The sequence below is a fragment of the Micropterus dolomieu genome, linkage group LG22 (assembly GCF_021292245.1).
Source record: "Micropterus dolomieu isolate WLL.071019.BEF.003 ecotype Adirondacks linkage group LG22, ASM2129224v1, whole genome shotgun sequence".
Lineage (NCBI taxonomy): Eukaryota > Metazoa > Chordata > Actinopteri > Centrarchiformes > Centrarchidae > Micropterus > Micropterus dolomieu.
In genome coordinates this window covers 34,344,306-34,364,571 of record NC_060171.1, presented here as the reverse complement: position 1 = coordinate 34,364,571, position 20,266 = coordinate 34,344,306, and the positions used below count along the sequence as shown (strand labels likewise).

The 20,266-nt window shown below is 40.4% G+C and overlaps 2 protein-coding genes across 3 annotated transcripts in view; one reads left to right on the top strand and one right to left on the bottom strand.

The window, feature by feature from the left end:
* pard6a (par-6 family cell polarity regulator alpha) overlaps positions 1-8,094 on the bottom strand; it is a 41,909-nt gene extending 33,815 nt beyond the window's left edge. For both annotated transcript variants that reach the window (XM_046037702.1, XM_046037703.1), the window contains exons 1-2: positions 7,792-8,094; positions 310-532 (exon numbers count right to left, since the gene is read on the bottom strand). In XM_046037702.1, coding sequence (XP_045893658.1) covers positions 310-532; positions 7,792-7,902 — 334 coding nt within the window. In that variant the 5' untranslated portion in view covers positions 7,903-8,094. The remainder of the gene's footprint in view (positions 1-309; positions 533-7,791) is intronic.
* ntrk3a (neurotrophic tyrosine kinase, receptor, type 3a) overlaps positions 1-20,266 on the top strand; it is a 530,438-nt gene that overhangs the window by 233,898 nt on the left and 276,274 nt on the right. The window lies entirely within an intron of this gene.

Here is a 20,266-nt window from a genome sequence, read left to right as displayed (position 1 = left end):
ATCAGGTGGTGTGTGTACGAAGAATAAAGCATGTTTGATGTGGAGAACAAAGGCCTTCCCTGCAGCTGTGCACAGCCCCTGGCTCACACACACCAGCAGACATGGCTTGGAAGCAATGAAGGACAGCCCACAGGTAGAGCAGTCTAGCACAGAGAAGAGTCTATTTTCATCCAAAGCTCTTCTGTGGGTTCCAGTGAGTGGTGAAAAGAAACAGGTGCAAGGATTCAGACTGTTTCTAAAACTTTCTCTTTTCTTCTCTAAGTTACATTTTCTCTCTGCATCCCTCAGTCTGTGCCCTACTCCTCTTACCTTTCTTGCTTATGATAATGCGGAGCAGCGGATTGGCTGACGAGACAGCTTTGTGGAAGTTGTCGTCGTTGTTGATTGGAAGAAGGTCTCCGTGGACGTCGGCGTATCCCAGCAGCACGTCAACCCCGGGGATGTGGTGGATGGTTTGGAGGAGGTGGTAGAACTCCTGGAAGCCACCCGGGCCGTTCCTCCTTAGAGCAAAGCGACGGTATTCTGCCTCAAACTGAAGAAGACAATGAACACACACATTAACCAGTGTTTCCCCCCTCAGATATTACACGGTTTAGGATGGGACAGGATCAACTTGGGACAAGCTAGATGACTATAACTGTTTATATGTCCAGTTGGCCATATACTATCAAGTGGTACCACTAATTCTTGACCAACAAGGCCCAGCAGGTCAGAGTGAACCAGCCATTATCTGAGTCTAAAGTCATTAACGCAGGTGTTCATTCTGTTTACATTATATACAAATGATTGTACAGGCAGTCATCCCAGCACTTTTATTGTTAAGTTTTCTAATGTTACTACAGTTCTTGGATACAGACACTGACATTTCCAGTTATAGTTTGGAGGATACAATGAATGATGCCCATCATCTCATTGTAAATACTAAGAAAGGTAAGGTAGATTTTTGAACCAGTATATCTGGGGGATCATTCACCACTACTGGAGCACTTGTATTAACAGAGATATGTTTTGGCTTTACGTCATGTTGTCCATCTTTAGACACAGCCTATGGTTCATTCTTACAAATAATTGGGTGGACTTATTGACTGTAATCTGTAGTCTTGGAATGTGAATTCTGTATGCACTAGGATCCAACGGCGACTCTACTTCTAACATATACAGTATGTTAAATTAAAATCACAAATAAACAGACTGGTCCACATAGCAATAGAAGTGATGGGAATGAGGGAGCATCCCTCATTCCAACTGCTCTTTTAGAGGACTACAGTAACTGGCTAGGAAAATAATCACCGACCCCTACCATGTCCTGTGTGTAAAATACAAACTGTCTGCTCCCATCAGTTACATACGCTACAGGGTTTCAATTACATACAGGAAAATATACCTGAATTAGGGGTGTGACGCACCATGAGATCGCGCGAGATTAAATTTTGACAATATTTCTTGCCAGGTAAAAAGCTGTCTTGCGAGACTCACGCAAATGATATTTTTCACATGCTGTCAAGCCACACATCAATTTTAAATTTTCTGGTGCAATCATCACCTGCCACCTGAAATTTGTGTTCTTTACATAAATTTAAAAAGAAATCACAAACATCATAAACTGGTGCAGAAAAATTCATCAGAATGGAGGACATAAAGTGTTCAATGCTCAAAATTTTCCTATCTTTCAGCATTAAAGATTTCTTAAAAATAGTGTTAAAATCTTGTCTCGTTCTTGTGAACCCAATCTCGTCTTGTCTCGTGTGTCGTCACACCCCTAACCTGAATAGGTATTAAAAACTTAAAAATTAAAGTTATAGGCTACATTTCTTATTGTTTAAATGTTAAGGGCAAATGTTAGTAAATATAATATATTTAAAGTCAACGTTTCCCCTACCATTATACGGAGCGGCCTGTCCCTCCAAAACGACCCCCCGCCCCGTAGTATCTATGCTAATAAACTATGCTAATGCTCTGAAACTGTATGGTCAGGTAGCTAATGCATTTGTTGTTTATGTTGTGTTTTTTGTAACCAGCTCTTACGTTGGTTTTGGGATTTCGAATAAATCTAAAATCATCAATTCACGTGTCAGACCATCTACCCACTTTCACTTTGTGTTCAGCAGTATGTGGAGGCTGTCAAGTCGCCCGCTCTGTGACACTAGTAGTTCTGGGGGGTTCCACCAACCCCCCTAAAAAAAAAATCCTAGAGGAAACACTGAAAGTGGTAATTTTATCATGTACACTAGGTCAAAATATGGTTATACCTAGCTGAAGTCTCATCGTCTTAGCTGTGCATTTTTTATAGACTTTGCACAGGACTAAAAATCAGGAATACAGCATTAATCCGGAAAATATATATATTTTTTTCTTTTACATACCTGCTGCATTTGTTTTTTCAGTGATGTCTGAGGTGGCTGATGTGTTTTGTTCTATGTTTAGTCACGGCACACCATTCACTTAAAACGGGTTTGTGAATGTTGTCATAAACACCTGTGTTAAAATTGACTTCACAATGTTAACAAAAGTAAAACATAATTAGTGTATTGCATTTTGTATTGAATATTCGAATGCCCTCAGAATTGAAAGGGTTCTTCCTTGGCCCATGCTACATACATCTTTCCGAAGTTCGATGGAAATAGTAGATTTTCCATAATCCTGCTGACCGACAGACAAACAAACAAACGGCAACGAAAAATTCAACAGCAACATCTCTTTCTATAGTCACTGCCCACTACAATAGAGGTGAATAAATAATCCACAGACTGACTCTTTTTTTAAGGGACTACTTTCTACTGAAGAAATAAACTGCCCAGGGTTAAGTCCATTTACCATAATTTTACTGAGGGAAGAAATCTCAGAGAGGGATATCTACTGATCCTGGACAAATAAACTACAGCATGAGGTTGCTGGCAAACCCCAGAACCTCCTCGAGCCCACATGTCGAAGTGCACAGCAAGACACTGAATCTCAAACCACAGCATGTTTGAGTGGGGAAAAACAAAGTAGCTTTGGAAATTAGTGTCTGAAAAAAGAAATATGTCTACCAAATAAATGTAATGCATGCAATGTAATAAATAAATCTCACCAGTATTGATCAGGAGTACAGTTCAGACAAATGGTCTGTTGTCAATTTAAAGTTACTAGATCTCATCCACCTGTTTCTCTATCAAAATGATACTAGGTACTATAATAGGTACTTTACTGATAGGAAAGGTAACACACATGTTTGGAAATACTGTCAGGTTGCAACTAGGGCTCCACCGCCCCTTACGCACATCCACACACATAAAAATCTGGAACCCAAAGATAGCGTGTAGCCTAACGGCAGTTGTGCCCCACGCTTTCGTGGTGAGGACAGGTTCAGTGCGTCCTCCATTTTGGTTCCTAGCCCTTGCTTAAAGGATAATTTGGGTATTTTTAAACCTGGGCCCTATTTGCACATATTCTGGGGGCAAAATGTTAGATGGCTGCCGTGAACCAGCTGCAGTGACTGCAATGTATTCCCACGGGGTGTGTAAATATCATTGGCATTTATAGGTTTTGAGACTGCTTTTAACATTATTGGTCCCTGATTCCATGATCATGCCCCGCATCTTTACTAATTTTTTTGTCATATGAATAACTTAAATATAAAAAATATCACCAGTTATCCATGTTCAAATATACAATTAACAATCATAATTTTCTTCATTTGGGAACTTTAAGTCCATCCTCTATTAACAAAACAAACCCCCTCCTACTTCAACTTGTATGCGACGCTAAAACTGACGTTTAAATGCTTAATCTGCGTGGTGGAAGATAAACAGGCATCCCGGCATGGCTAAGGATGGTAAAACTCTCTAGATCTATCTACATTCCGGCAAGGTGATATATCTGAAACTGCAGGTGTACTTATTCCAATGCTGTTACGAAGAACCAGTCAATTTGATATTTATCCTCATCAGAGCCTATAATTATTATACATATACATACTCGCTGCAGTATGCTTTTTCAGTATGTTTTTCAGTACAGCATTTACAGTACAGAGAAGAAACATGATGTAGGTGAGCTTTGTCGCATTGCTCATCTGGAAATAATTATGGTGGAATACTTGACAGTGACATCAGGGTCTGAGGCATACATGTGCCACATCTCACTTTTAAAAATTTTAAAGTGATATTAAAGAACAATGAAAACAATGAATAACCATGCGTCAGTTTAAAATGTTATCGTTGACGCATTGTCAGCGTTGACGTCATCAATTATGTCGTCTAGGCTTCTCGCGGCAGCCTTACGGCCCTGTACAACTGATAATTTGGTCAGTAGTACAGTATGCATAGGTTGCAATGTGTCCATCTGTAAAGAAGAACATTATAGTAATGGCCGGATGATGTGGTTCACACACAAGCCCAGTGAGTTGTTGTTCTGCCATGGCGTACTCTCTAGAAACATCTCAGTACACCACTACACCGTCATTATATATCTGCCCTTTTCAGTGTCACCAAAACTTAAAATCCATGTTCATGTGTACATCAGAAAGTCATCAGTCATTTTTTCCATACTGTTTGTTAATAGTCAGAAACACATCTATTGTTCTCTGGAGCTCCACATACAGTCTACAATTTACAGGATACTGTGTGGTGCACAGAGTATTCCACTATTTCACAAGCCTAATCATTGATCCATTATTGCACCATGCTCTTTCAAAATAGGTACACAGCTTCCTTTAAAGGTATATTCTGGATATTTAATTCACACAGTTCCATTTCTAAACTTCTTCACTCTACATGACTGAAGTCCCTCTGGACTACCCAACCTCCTCATCCAGAGACTCTGGATGGTGGGATGTACCAACATCATAATAAGACGTTAGTGCAGAGACATTCCTATAATTGTTTTGGCAAGGTGTGATTGTACCAAGACAAGAAACATGTTATTTTGGGTGGAGAGATGCATACTGGTAATTAAAACACTGGAAATGCTTCCGTCTAGTTAAATGGATTATTATAGGTAAAAGGCAGGTTTATGTAATTATGTAAAAGGCTTAACAGGACTATTACCAAAATGGTTGGTTTGCATTACTGTGCACAAGTGAATAGAACCATTATTAAAGCTACAATGGAACAGTGGCAACCCGTGTCAGATTATCATGAAAACACAGCCTGATGGGAAAGCAAATTAAGGCATCCACCAATCAGAATCAAGGATCATGAAAAGAATGTGACGTGTATGCGCTCACAAGTGCCTTCTCTTCTGCTCCCCTGCAACACTATTAGCCTACAAATAGACCACCACAACACAGGTCCAGCACAACGTCCAATTTTCCAACATTACTGTGGAAAATGTTGTGATATTGTGGTTTTAGCTGGCTAATGTTAGCTTGCTTGCTAATGCAGACAAATGCTAGCTAGATAACTAATTCATTCAGACTTGTTGGTAGATTGGTTGGCTTGCCGTTTGCAACCCTAGCAAATTACTATCTGAGTGCATAAAGAAAGTGGGGCAACGGTCCAGCTCCCTCAATGGCTGTCTTACAAGCTGGGTTTGTTTAGCTGTAATCCCAGCTCTCTTCTGACTGGGTGGTCGGAAGACGCAGTGGGCAGTGATCATCTTAAGGTATGCTGCATTTAAATCCGGGGCTGAGCCACGGACAGTCCCGTCCCAATTTGACCCCTGTGTATAACTAAAGTCCTTCAAGGCAAGTCCTGCCACTTGGGAGCCATCTTGGTAACGCCTCCGGGCAGTTATTACGGACAAACAAGACCAGGCCCCTGATCCACAACTGATTCACTGGTCACTGGGACATAAAAACTGTAGAGAATCAGCAGTAAAATCTGATAAAAATCGCTAAAAAAGTTTGGACGGCTTTGCCCAAATTTTTTTCAGATCGGTTATACTTCTACTGCTCATGTGTCACTACTACCGCGCATGCCCTTACATCAGTGGAACCACACAATTGGCTGAAATATGTTTCCCACCTCGGCTGTTGAAAGCAGACGATTGGCTTTCTAGTGAGACGGGCAGGACAACCGCCATCTTGGCCATTTTGGGTTTTCCCTATAGAGTTGGATTGGGGATTCTTGAAGTGGCGTGTCTCCTCTGTAAATGTCTCTGGTATAACGATTGCTTTCTACTAGCCAAGAGCGATGCAAGGCAGGGGTGACCAACTACGTAGTTAACTGCAACCCAAGCAGTGGCTTTGCTGTGTGGCGTGGGTCTGGCGTTCGCTGCTTTGTGGGAGTTTACTGATGGGTTGATTTGCAAATGGCAAACTAGTCAGTATCATGGAGCCAGTGGTTCAAATAAAACATAAGAACATTACAGATAGTAACGTTATTTCCAGCATTCAGAGTTCAGTCTATCACTCAGTCAGTGTATGTCACTTCACTGTTTTGGCTCATGCCTACAGAGTTCGAGTCAGAGCAACAGGATGCTGACTGCAGTCCAGTGACATTAATAACAAGGGTTTTCTGAAAGTTTAAAGAACCTTTGAATAAGGAGTCTCTTTCATCTTTTATTTTACACCTTAGAAATGACAAATGTGTTATTAACCTATATCAAAATTCAGATTCAAATATTCTAAGTGCCTAAAAATGATTACAAAAGGACAGGGCAAAGTTTGAACTCCTGCATACTTGCTGACCATTTCTGCATACAGGCAGATTTTATTTTTTCCAGCAATTGCAATTAAACCGCAGCACTGGAGAAATCTAACGCTGCATCTATTATAACTCTTTAGCAGTAGTGGAAAAGTCATTAAAATGTGCAACTCAAACTTTTAAGCAGGCCTGCTCTTTGTGAAGAACGCTTCCTTCCACTGTGGTACATTATTAATGTATTAATCTGGAATAAGCATTTTAACGCTGTAGCTGTTTACCTCACAATGCTGGCATATAAATCGTAACAAAGGGGAAATCATGTTAAAGCACATATTTGCTTTATCTGATTGAGACTCTAACTCCAGGGCACATCTCTCAAGCAATGAAAATATTAGTACTGAGAGTAGGCCTATGTCACAATGTATTCACAATACTGACGGCATATTATCTTTTTCTATTGTGATTTAAGTGTATGTTTCCTTGATTTTATATGAAATATAAATATATAAAACTATTTTGATGTCAACATCAAACATCAATTTATCTGTCACCCTCCAACAAAGTGTCCATTCATTTCAAAGTAATGAATACGGTCCTTACTAAGTTAAATCAATTAGTTGAAAATGGGTCTTTTAAAATAGAAATACTCTGCTACTGTTCTTTCAAAACAGGCAACAGTGCGTATGTATTTACAAAGTACAGTCTGACCGTAACACCTGCTGTAGCAGGAGTTACGTCAACACCGCTAGAGACTACTGATACTAACACTACAAGTAATACTATACTACAGTATTTCAGTAACTAAGCCTAACGGGACAAGTAATTGTATGAAACTGAAGCGACACAGAGACACTGGAACAGAGCGATGGAGAGATTCCGGAGGCTGGACACCAGATTCGGTGTTTTGACACGGAGGACGGAATACATTAATCGGAGCGACGGCTCGGTGAACAGCAGGCGCACCCAGGCCGCCTGTCAGCTGCCCCCTCGCTTTTCATTTCTACTGTATATTTTTCCTGAATTACACGTGTCGAACGGTGAAACGTACGAGTCGGCTTGTTTGTCGGAGAGCAAAAAGAAGAGACACCACGTATAGTATCGAGACGACAGCGCAAGGTTATTTGTGTTGTCGCTGCACCGGCAGAGTAGCAGCATCAACCAGACCCTAAATATTGTCACTGCCACTGTAACGAACAACCAGACATCCCTACATTAGCCCACCACTCACTTTGCTCTTGACCTCCACCACGTTGTCGGTGAGTTTTAACGGCGTCCGGTGCTGCTGCTGTCTTGACATCCTCGGTTGGTTTATTGGCTGAGGCACTGCGGATAAAACCATCCACCGGAATTATGGTGGTTGTTTCCACTTCTGTCCTCGAGTAAAAGAAAATAATTCAGTGAGAGCCTGCGATAAAGGCTGTTAATTCTCTGTTTTCCTCCGACACTCCGGTTTATTAAAAATAGCCAGTTCTCTCGCCCCCGTGTTCGTGGCTCGTGCCGTGCTGTGTCAGAGCGCACTTGGCTTACGACACAAAAACACAGCGCTCGCGACAGGTGGAGTCCGGTAAATCCAGTATGGGATGTGAGGCGCCAGTGTAACCCGTCCTCCTCCTCCAACCTGACGAGACTGGAGGACACAACAGAGGAGGCGGGACATGACGCTGGATTAACATAACAACACAACTCTTGCTGTAATGTATGCTCTTAATGCTGATAGTGCTAAACTAGCTTACTAATACGCCACTGTTGTGCTACTCTGTACATTGTCCTACAAGCAGCACTTTTGCTGCTGTCACAACTGTACTTCTACTGGAAAGCTACTTCATATTTAATACATATCATGATATCATTGCCATCGTTATGCTGCATGTTGCAAGGCCGTCCTAAGCCTTTTTTGAAGTCCCAAGTAGAAACTGACCACCATACCCGTAAGTGAACAAAACAGCCACCCACCAAATGTCTGTTCTCATATTAAGAGTAGGATAATATTTTACTTAAGTAAAAGTACTTTTACTTGAAAGGAATTTAACTAAAGTATAAGTAAGTACTTATGTATAAATGTTTATAGCCTACATGTAAAAAGTAGACAGTTAAATTGTACTGCATGAACATTGTGTTACATTTTTAAAAGGGGGCTATAAAGAAAAAATGTTATATGATGATGCAAATGTTGAATGCTAGAACTATTAAATTTTAGAAGGCTACAAAGTAAAGTGCATTTATACTGTCAATGTACACACTATTGGAAGTAGCCTACATCATGCCACCGAGCCTTCATGTCCAAACCCACAATTATTTCTTCTCTACATTTGCAACTACAGCTACATATATGCTACAACCACCTTCACTACAATTAAGCAGAAAAGAGGACAAAACTCAGACAATGAACCAAAAATGACAGACTAAAGAAAATAACTATGGATGCCGCAACAACAAGCAATCTTACTGCTAGGGATGCACCAAATGTTCGACCACCGAATTTAATCGGCTGAAAATAGCACAAATTTTGGTGTTAAATGTAAATGCTCCCTATTTGTATAGCGCCTTTCTAGTCTTTTTGACCACTCAAAGCTCTTTTACACTACATCTGCATTCACCAGTCACACACATTTATAGACTGAGCCTAAGTGCTCAAACAGAAACTAACATTCATACACTGAGCCTTAGTGCTCAAACAGAAACTAACATTCACACACTGAGCCTAAGTGCTCAAACAGAAACTAACATTCACACACTGAGCCTAAGTGCTCAAACAGAAACTAACATTCACACACTGAGCCTAAGTGCTCAAACAGAAACTAACATTCACACACACACAGAACAGCAGTATCAGTATCTTGCCTAAGGACACTTCGACATGCAGGCTGGGGGAGCCAGGATTAAACCGCTGACCTTCTGATTAACAGCCAACCTGCTCTACCTCCTGAGCCACAGCCTAATAAGTCAAAATGCCAAAGAAATCTTTCAGAACAATTACTTTTTTTACATTTGAAAGTGTCTGAGAAAGCCGCAAAAATCGCTGTCTGCAGACTGCTGAATTTTCTCCTCACACATTCACTCCATCTGTGGCTGACTTCTTAGAAAAGGCAACAAACGGTCTGACCCACTTTGAGTGTTTCTGTCACTCTTTTTTTTTTGAGACGGCGATTAAGCTAGCAGCACCTAAATTTGGAGTGCACACGTATTCAAGCTTTTATGGTAAATCCACTGAAACCGAGCAGTGTGAGCTGACAGGCAGGTTAGAGACTTTATCTTAACCTGCCTGTCAGTTTCTCTCTTTACAAAGACAAGTGTTGCAGTATGAGAGTCCTACCTGAAAAGAGGCTGTGAAGTCTTTATGTTACGCAATACGAGAACCACATACAACATTATTTATCAAACTGGGTCGGACTTGATGAATTTAGTGCGAGGATACACATGTGACAACATCTGGTTTTCAAAATAAGGTGTCTATACAGTATGGAAATAAGACTAATTGGATTATATTCACAATATGAAATATATTAAATGCGTCCATTAAAAGTAAATGGACAGATGTAATTTATTTTACAGGACCCACTTGGGCCTCGGACCCACCCCCCATAGTCTCTCCACATCCTGCAAGAAACACTGAGTAGAAAGCACATTTTGACTATTTAATTTATGCAAAGGTAAAAGAAAGGCAAAATAAATGTGAATGTACTTGTTTGGTATTTGGCAAATTCCAGACAATTTCATTATATTCAGTTTTCTTTTCGGTGCATCCCTACTTACAGCTTTCTACAATTGGTAACATATTCCTCTTCACTGAGTTCACTTTTTCAAAACTCTTCACACAGTTCTTTTTACCGACAACAGTTCATCTCACATCCAAAATGCATGATTGCAACTAAACACTTCTGACACATCTCAGAGATATCTTTAATGACAACCTGGTCAAAGCTCTCATCTTCCAACAGGATGCAAGCACACAGCCAAGACAACACACAAGTGGCTTAAGGCTCGTGCAGACTACAAGACTTTCAGCGTCGGCCAATCGCCGTGCTGTTCACACTACCCAACTTGAGGTCTTGTGACGGGAGTCTTGAAGTCGTTGTGGCGTTCACACTACGTGACTGAGTAGTGACAGGGGGTCACACTACACGAGCTGACAAAGATCTGGACGCTGGTCTCCAAATCATGTTTTGTTAAGAAAACACGTGAAATGTGAAATGAAACGAACACACGAAACAGCTGTTGATATGTGTTATTATAAAAGACAGCAATTATAAAGACAAAGAATCTGGGTGAAAGAATGGATTAGAGTGGGAGTAAAAAGTGTTTTGCAGTGAAAAAGTAGCTGCCTGCTCTCATTGGCTGGATGTGGATGTCGAGTCGGGAGATATTTGGCATGCTAGACATCTGGCAGACGTCTGTGATGTGTCAGAAATGTGTCGGGGAGCTGTTTTGATGCGTCGTTGAGTAGTTCACACATAACGACTGGCGGCGGTCGCCGAGCTCTCAAATTGGGCTAAATATCGTGTAGTGTGAACTAGGCTTTAAGGACAACTCTGTGAATGTCCTTGAGTGGCCCAGCCAGACTTGAATTAAATCAAACATGTCTGGAGAAACAGTCAGAGAGTGCTAAACTAATACATTTAATACTGAAGGGGATACGAGCGGCCTCTCCCCAACTTGATTCTTGATTCTCGACTGATTCTCATTTTTGCTGAAATCTGATTGGCTCAACGGCACAGTTTGAGGCGTGGTTTTTGTTCCCGAATCTACTTATATGTTAGCTATACTAACAGTGTAGTCTCTAGCTTCATAACATCTCACTCAAAAAGAAATACAATTCCTGTAAAGTCTTAGACAGAGGAGCTACGTTCCTTGACCCCAAGGCAATTCTAGTCAAATATGGATGTGTTTTTGTCAAATTCATTGACCATATCTGAAGGATTGTCTCTAGAGGCGACTGAAGGAATCCTATCTGATAAACACAGGATTATACCTAACCTCTGCAATTAGGTCATATCTCAGTTCATCACACTGATGAAATAATATCTTCATAATGCATTAATATGAAGATGATTCACCATGATGTGTGGAAATGGTTCATCCGTCAATATGTTTTATTTGAGCTTTTCACATCTTTCCTTTCTTCCTCCTGCTCAGTTTTTCCTCCTCCCCTGCTCCTCCAGATTTACACCCTGTACTAACCCGTCCTAATCATTTTCAGTACCAGCGCGTACTGGGGCCAGTGTGTGTGTGTGTGCCACGGCAGGACCCCTGCATGCTTATGTAAGAGGCTGTAATTACCAACAACATGTAAGCCTTCCAGATAAGGATGTATTCCAAAGAGAAGGAGACAGCAGAATGTGAAGATGTGTTTTTGTTGTTGTTCTTCTTCTTCTTTTTCTACAGTTTCTGCTGAAGTCCGTCCCTCTTTCACACTCCTTCCTCTCTGCCCTCCCCTCATCTTGTTGCCTTAACACACTTCCCCTCCTTTACCCCCCCCCCCCACACACACACACAAGTTATGGTGGAATGTGGGAATGCAAGGAGAGTTGGAAGAGGGAGGACTTGGATTGACAGCATGATCTCATACAGCCAGCCAAAACTTTGATGCGTTCACATAATTTGTGTGTGTGTGTGTGTGTGTGTGTGTGTGTGTGTGTGTGTGTGTGTGTGTGTGTGTGTGTCAGTATTGAATCTCTTGTGTGTTACTGTGATGCCTCAAGATTCCTCTGACAGCTGAAATCCAAAGGAAAGTTTTTGCACATACATGTAGTTGCTAATTACAATTTTGACAACTGATTAATATGAAAATCTTAAATGTAATAAAGATGATGATTTTGTGATGGAGCCTTACCAGTAGTGGTACAATACTTAAAAAAGTACAACCTGTGTTACGTTTTGACTCTTGACTCTGTATTAGGCGTTTTATCAGGGTGATTGTTATCTGGGATGCTGTAACTGTGCACACCACCTCATGTGTCTGGGCACATGGAGAGTTTTTCTCTGTGTCACTATTGTCTCCACTTCTCACAGATAGAAATAATCAAATAGGGTGATTTTACATCGCTCTGCAATTCAAATCAACTGCCAGTTTTCTACCCAGAAGTGACAGTTGTTAGTGCAACATCTCGGTGATTCGATGAACGTTAATTACAGACCATAACTCCAGATCTCAACTCACCTTCCATGTAGTGAGTAGCCGTAGATTAAGAGGGCTTAGAAGGCTACGCCTATACCCTTAGGATCTAGAATTACGGTATGTATCTACATCCAGATCTATTCATTTTGAAAGACCAGTGGTGTAACTTCATCACTCACTAACTCACTCAGTAAGTCACAAAGTCTGTAGGGGTTAAAGCAAATTTATGCCCCAGGCAAAATTCAGTTTTGGCCCCATTGCAGGTTAATCCAGCCCTGACTATAATACTGCAGTCTTTGTCATAACATTGAATAATGAATGGACAATTTTACTGGAAAGACTCTGTTTCCCATCTTCACCATTAAGAGACAATGGAAAAAGAAACATTTTTGGATGGAAATGGGGTAACCACTGTTCTTATCACCGCAACAACCACTACCACCAATTAGTAGGTCTACTGTGTCTGTTCCTAAGTGTGATGAGACCGAGAGGTACTGCATGTGACGCGACTAACCTGCAGCCACACCCAGGAAACCAGCTAACTAAAGCTAATGAATTCCAACCTGACTCACACCTCAGCTCTGCCCCGCTACTTTTCTGCTTCTTCCTCTGGGTATATATATAGAGAGTGAGACACCGATAGAGAGAAGTGCGTATATGAGCAGGAATGTCAGCTATGTGAACCAACCTGTTACTGCTGCTCTTTTCTTCATGTTATTTACTCTTTCCTTTTTCAGGTCTCTCCTTCTCTCTCCTTTTCATTTCTCATTTTATTTGTTTCCTTTTCATCCATCATATCTCTGTCAATGCTTCTCTTCTTTCATGTCTCATTTTGGATGATGTTGCATTTCTTCCCTCCTTTTCATTTTCACATTTCTTCATTTTCTCTTTTTGCATGACTCATTCCTTCTCTCCTTATTCTCTTGAATCCAAATTCTTATCTCTTCTGTTATTTCTTCTATTCTCATGTGTCATTTCTTCTTTTCTCTTTTTCATGTTCTTCTTTCTTATTCACGTCTCACTTGTTTTCTTCTCTTTCATGTCTCATTTCCTTTCTCCTTTTGATAAGTCTTCTCTTCCGTTCACTTCTCTTACAACCTTCTGGACAATGCTATTTTATTTAGTTTTTTTATCTTACTGTTGTTCCCACTCCACACTTATCTTCATCCTACTGACGCTGATATTTACAGTCAGTGCTCTAAATAGAAACCACTGTTCCATTACAAAGACAATGTGTGGCATACTTGAGTGAGGTGAGACTTTATGATGACTTTATTTAGTCCTGTGAGTCACATGCCTCGCAAGGTGCGTTACATTAAGTCCCACTCATGTATGTCTGCTATGTGAGGTATGTTCCGGCCTGCAGTCAGGGAAGGTTTGTTTTGTGTGTCGGGTGTGACAGGTGGTGACGGTAAAAAAACAGGTTTTTTATCTGTGTCAGGTGGCTTCATTCATTTCTGGCTGGCCTCCAGTGTAACAATACAGGGTGGATCTTTCTCTCTCTCTCTCTCTCTCTCTCTCTCTCTCACACACACACACACACACACACACGTTCTGACATACAATAGGATGTGAATCAGGCCTCTTGTCTGCTTGTCACACGTGGATCTGCATACCAGCGTGTCTGCCTGCACCAGATGATTGAATGATTGTTTGATTGTTTTTTTTAAAGGAACAGTGACCAGTCAGTGACCAACAGCCTAAATGTACATTTAAAACCCATGTTTATAACCTTTTTAATTTTGAGAACAAATATGGTGTGGTATAGACAAGTGCATCAAATATACAGATTCACAACTCTGATATACAATGCCAGACTTTATCCCCCAAAAATGTTCATCTATCTTGCTTTCGTCGGGGTGTTTTTTTTTACAGTCCTTCATCTCACTTTACACTTTACAAGAGAAATATTTCTAGATTAAACAAAGAAGTTGTGGCATGTGTAGGAGGAATCTGGCATTACTCTGGTGGAAGCCGTGTGTAAAGTATGAGGAAGTTATCAAACTGGCGATCTGGGTCATTACATTACAAGATTAAAGAAAATAAGAAGAAAATAAAAAACAACTATGAAATAATTACTAATAATAGTCATCTATTACTGATACAAGGTTTTCTTCCTGAACTCCCATACATTCACCAAATAACTTTTCAAGATCTCTTTGTCAAACAACCATATCACTCTTTGGGAGTCCCTGAGCTCACTCATATTTTCATCTTACATCTTACATGTCATCCAAGAAAAAATGACAAAATTGCCAAAACAAATATTAAAGGTAGATTCACATGTACATTGAAAGAGTTATTGTTCCTCTTGTCCACCTTTCCTTTCCTCCAAAAAACAAAGTGATACTCCTATTCTGTTTCCCCCAGATCACAAACTGGACAAATTCAACTTTCTTCATCCAAAGCAGCGCACTGACCCATTTCAATAAGCAGGCAACTGTGGCCACTCATATGCTCCGTACTTGTATAGCGCCTTTCTAGTCTTTTCGACCACTCAAAGCGCTTTTACACTACATCTGCATTCACCAGTCATACACATTCATACACTGAGCCTAAGTGCTCAAACAGAAACTAACATTCACACACATTCATACACTGGCGGAATAGCCGCCAGGGGCAAATCGGGGTTCAGTATCTTGCCCAAGGACACTTCGACACGCAACCAGGGGGAGCCAGGGATTGAACCGCCGACCTTCCGATTAACGGCCAACCCGCTCTACCTCCTGAACCACAGCCGCCCCCGCAAATATACTCATATTTACCTTGTGAAAGACCTTCTCCTTTAGCATTAAAATATCAACTGAACAGAATATTTAACATTATCTTTTTACAACAATTTAATGACAAGTCATTTATTTAAAATGCAAATAAAATATAAGGCCCTGTACGCAGGATAAGCGGTTGACGACAGATGGATGGATGAATGGATGGATGGATAAAATGTAAGGCACAACAACTTGAAGTTTACCAGTTTTAAATACAATATATTATTTAATAATTTGAACTGACAGTTAAAAAAATTCTCAGTATGCAGTACGCACTAACAAATTGTATACTTTTACAACCTCAGTCTAAACACAGAATACTCAGGTCTCTTAGATGGATATTTCTAGGTGAATGTGCATTTTTCTGCAGCACATCCTCCTTTAACTGAAATGTATATTTTCTTTTTGAAGGGGGAGCCTTAACTGCTTCATTTGAATAATAATGTGCTGCAACTGGATACATCTCTATTTCTCATATATTCTTTTAATGGGTTCTCCTTATTTCCTCACATCAGTTCTTTTACTCTGCAAGTAGATAGCACAACCCAGATGACTTAATAATCGCTGCATTTATTTAGACCAATTTAGCTCCTATATTCAAACTGTTACAAAAGCAAACCAGCCTCTGGCAGCCTATACTACATTGACCTTTTTAATCAGATTTTTACCAGTAAACAATACTGTTTAAGCTCTTACACTAAGAAAAATGAAGTAAGAAAGACAAAAGGAAGAAAGCTGAAGACAAAGATGAGGACCATTCAAGCTTTTATAGTACCGAGGCTGTGGCTGCTTTTGAAAACCAAGTATAAAGATAAAGCAGTTTACATGTTACACCTGAGAACACCAGCTGGTCATGTGATTCACATACATTCCATTCATTCAAAACACGGGAGTCTGGAATGTTGACGAGCTTGTCTGACTTTCTGTCTCCCAAGGCTCGTGGGTTCCTGAGCCCCAGGTTGGGAACTACTGGATCAGAAGCTCTTGGGACTTTGTTATTTTCATGCAGCAGTGAAAAGTGCATTGCAGGCTATCCTCCTCCCCCTCCTCCTCTTCTTTGTATACTTAGTAAATGTCTTGTTATTTGTTCACTTTTTTCATTTTTAATAATAGTATAGTATTCCAGCTGTCAATCAGGATTTGTGAAGTTTTTCTAAAATTCGCTGTCTCTAGAGCAGGGTTTCTCTTGATGGGATCATCACTGTCGTCTATGTTTCTGTGGTTGTTCAAATTCATACATATGTATAGAAATAACAATGTGATCGATTAAAACCATACATATGGTGACTTCACTATATAAGACTGTTTGTGTAGAATGTGTTGTAAGAACAGCAGAGGCGCTGCTTCCGTCTGACTAAAATGTGGATAAACACCGCCCTCATGAGGTCAAAATTGCATATTACAACACTGCAACCCTCTGGTTATTTCAAAGCAAACAAGGATGATAAAAGAATAAAGTTCTAATAATGAGAGAGAATTTGGACAGTAACACCCAAGCCTGTCACTGAATAAATACCTTGTCTGACAGCAAACACATACAGTGTTGGTGTGTAACCTGCTGTCTTGTCAGAATGATTATTAGTGTTGGCCAGTCTTGTTTCGGTGATGTGGCCCTGTTAGCAGGTTCTTCCTACTGAAAGAACACTATGCAATGCTCCTGTCCAACTCTAAAGTAAAACCACAGAAACTAAGAAGGATTTACTTTGCTCATAGGAAAAGTCAACCTTCAACTATTAATCATTCCTGAAAAGACCACAGAGAACCTCAAACTGCCCCAAATTTAGAATAAAATGAATCCGTTGCACAAGCTTCCAAAACATCCAAGGTTCATTAAAGAACCTTCATTAGTGGTATGGGCTTTGTCCTTTCAAGAGCATGCCAATGAACTAGAACCGACACAACTCTTCAAAATGCACTGTTCTCTGGCCACATCTGCTGGTCAGTGTTGTCACTGGGAGAAGTCCTTTCAGTAAGATTGATGTTGCTTGGTGGATATTTCTTAATGTCCATAATTCCATTTTACACAACTCTTTAAAACTATCCTTCAGGGATGTAACACTGATGTGGAGAAGTTAAGTTATATTAAATTGTGTCAAATCTAGTGTAAGGCACCTGTCTTTCAACTTTATATGTGAAAGAGGTCATATTACATCTTTCTATACTTAATTCACAAGTTATATATACTTTTTAGTAAGACTTTACTTGCTGTAGGTTACCATACAAGTCCTGGTAGTAGTACAGTAGGCAGTATCACATCTTCTATTGTTCTATATAAGTTGGTGTTTGGTGAGACACGTACTTATTAACCAATTTAGGGTGATAAAGTAAACCTGTAGTATAACTTACAGAAAATAACAAAAAAAGTAATATAGCAGCTGTGAGTCCTAACTGAACAGCAGTGACTTCCTGTCCATATTCCTTGGAGACTCAGTGGACAGCCAAATCATTTCTAGTCCTGTCTGCTGGTAAATGCTAAAACTGTACAGAATAATCCTCGCTGTAAACAGGAATAGAATCCAGGTTCCAACATTCATCAGAGGATATACCTGTGTTTTCTGTTTTCAGTATGTCCTGTGTTAACATTACTTCACATCCACAATAACGGGGCAGTTTCAAGCTTTCAGCTGACGTGGATAAGTAAGTTTATGTGCATTAAGTAGCAAATGTTTTGCTGAGGTGTTTATTTTTTGTACTGTGGCTATGTTATTTATTTATAAACACACTAAATTTTGTTTCCCAGCTGCTTACCAGGAACTTCTGCTTCATTCAGCCAGATCTTGCTGCTAGGGCGACAGCCTTTAAGAGTTCTGTCCGGTGTTGATCGAGAAGGAAGCGGGTAAGATTTGTTGGATTAGATTCATTGTTGGTCAATGATGAAAGATTTGTCACACTGACCACCAGGCCCTGAGACTTTGAACTCTGACTCTGGTTCATCCTCAGCACCGCTCCATGAAACATAGTTTATCGTTTCATTCTGTGATTATTTTTGTAAAATGTATGTTGTCTGCTTTGTAGCAGAAGTGAGTTACAAACTTCATTTCATTTTACAACTCTGTAAAATGACAATGAAAACCTACCTTGTGAGCATGCAGTACTGATTCTGTTCTGTTTGTGTTTACGGCTGCTGGAACAAAGGATCATGTTCTGACAGCCACCACCAAATGACTCAGAGGTGGACAGACATTTTGTCCTGCAGCCCAGCATTTGATGTTTTGTAAATGTTTTGTAAATAATTTTTGCATTTGTCTTTTAAAAAAATCAACATGTGCCTCATTAATGAATTCCTCATGTTCCTCATAAATTCATGTCCCTGATTAGTTTAGGCCAATAGCATGAAAACATGGAACATATCACATGAATATAGTCTTCAGTAAGTACAGTATTTATTTAATACAGGGTTATTTATTTTGTTATTTTTTTATTTTTATATTTTTTTAAACCTGTCCTGCCCAGCAGCCTGGTATAGAGTATAATGACCTGGATACCATATTGTGCCAGACAGATTTTACTTTGACAAGAGAGTATTAATATACTCCTTTGTCTGTTTTATTATTTATTTAATTATGTATTGATTTGTCACCGGGCCGGACAGGGGGGCAGACACGGGGATGGGGGGGCACAAACAGACAGCACAGAGAAAGGACAACACCTGTAAGAGAAGGGGGAAAGGGGGATGGAAGGTGGGGACAACAGGGAAAAGCTGTGGGAAACACCAATTGCAGAAAGCAACGAAACCTGCAACTGAACAGAGAGGGGGGCTTGGGGAGGAGAAAAACAACAACAACAACAAACACAAACAAAAACAAACAATAAAAATAATAATAATTTCAATTCAATTTCAATTAAATTTTATTTATATAGCGCCAAATCACAGTTATCCCACAGCGCTTTTCATAAAAGAGCAGGTCTAGACCGTACTCTATGATGCTATTTACAGAAGACCGATAGTTCCCACCAAGAGCAGCACTAGGAGACAGAGGCAAGGAAAAACTTCCTTTTAAGAGGCAGAAACCTCGAGCAGAACCATGACTCAGGGTGGGCGGCCATCTGCCTCGACCGGTTGGGGTGAGAGAGAGAGAGAGAGAGAGAGAGAGAGAGAGAGAGGGGGGAGGGAGGCAGCCTACACAATATACACACAGAGGTACAGACAGTAATGGTGATGTTGCTATAGACTAAATGAAAAATGGTACAGATATTTATAGTAGTGTTAATGGTAACAGTCGTAATGTTAATGATTATAATAACAATAAGACTAGTAACAATAGTCGTTGCAGCAGAGGGTGTCGAGCAGGAACACAGGGGCAGCAGGTGACCCGCAACCACAGATCCAGACTCCACCTGCAGGAAGTGATAGGAGAGAGGAGAGAGACGAGAAAGCACAAGACTACCAGAAAGGGGAGAAGTTGTGTTAGTAACATGCAATAATGGGATGAGGTTGCATACAGAGGGAGAGAAAGTAGAGGAGAGAGGAGCTCAGTGCATCATGGGAAATCCCCCGGCAGTCTAGGCCTATAGCAGCATAACTAAGGGATGGTTCAGGACTCACCTGAGCCAGTCCTAACTATAAGCTTTATCAAAGAGGAAAGTCTTAAGCCTACTCTTAAATGTGGAGATGGTGTCTCCCTCCTGAACCCAAACTGGAACCTGGTTCCACAGGAGAGGAGCTTGATAGCTGAACGCTCTGGCTCCTAGTCTACTTTTGGAGACTCTAAGAACCACAAGTAACCCTGCATTCTGGGAGCTCAGTGCTCTGGTGGGGTAGTAAGGTACTATGAGCTCTTTAAGATAAGATGGTGCCTGATCATTAAGAGCTTTGTAGG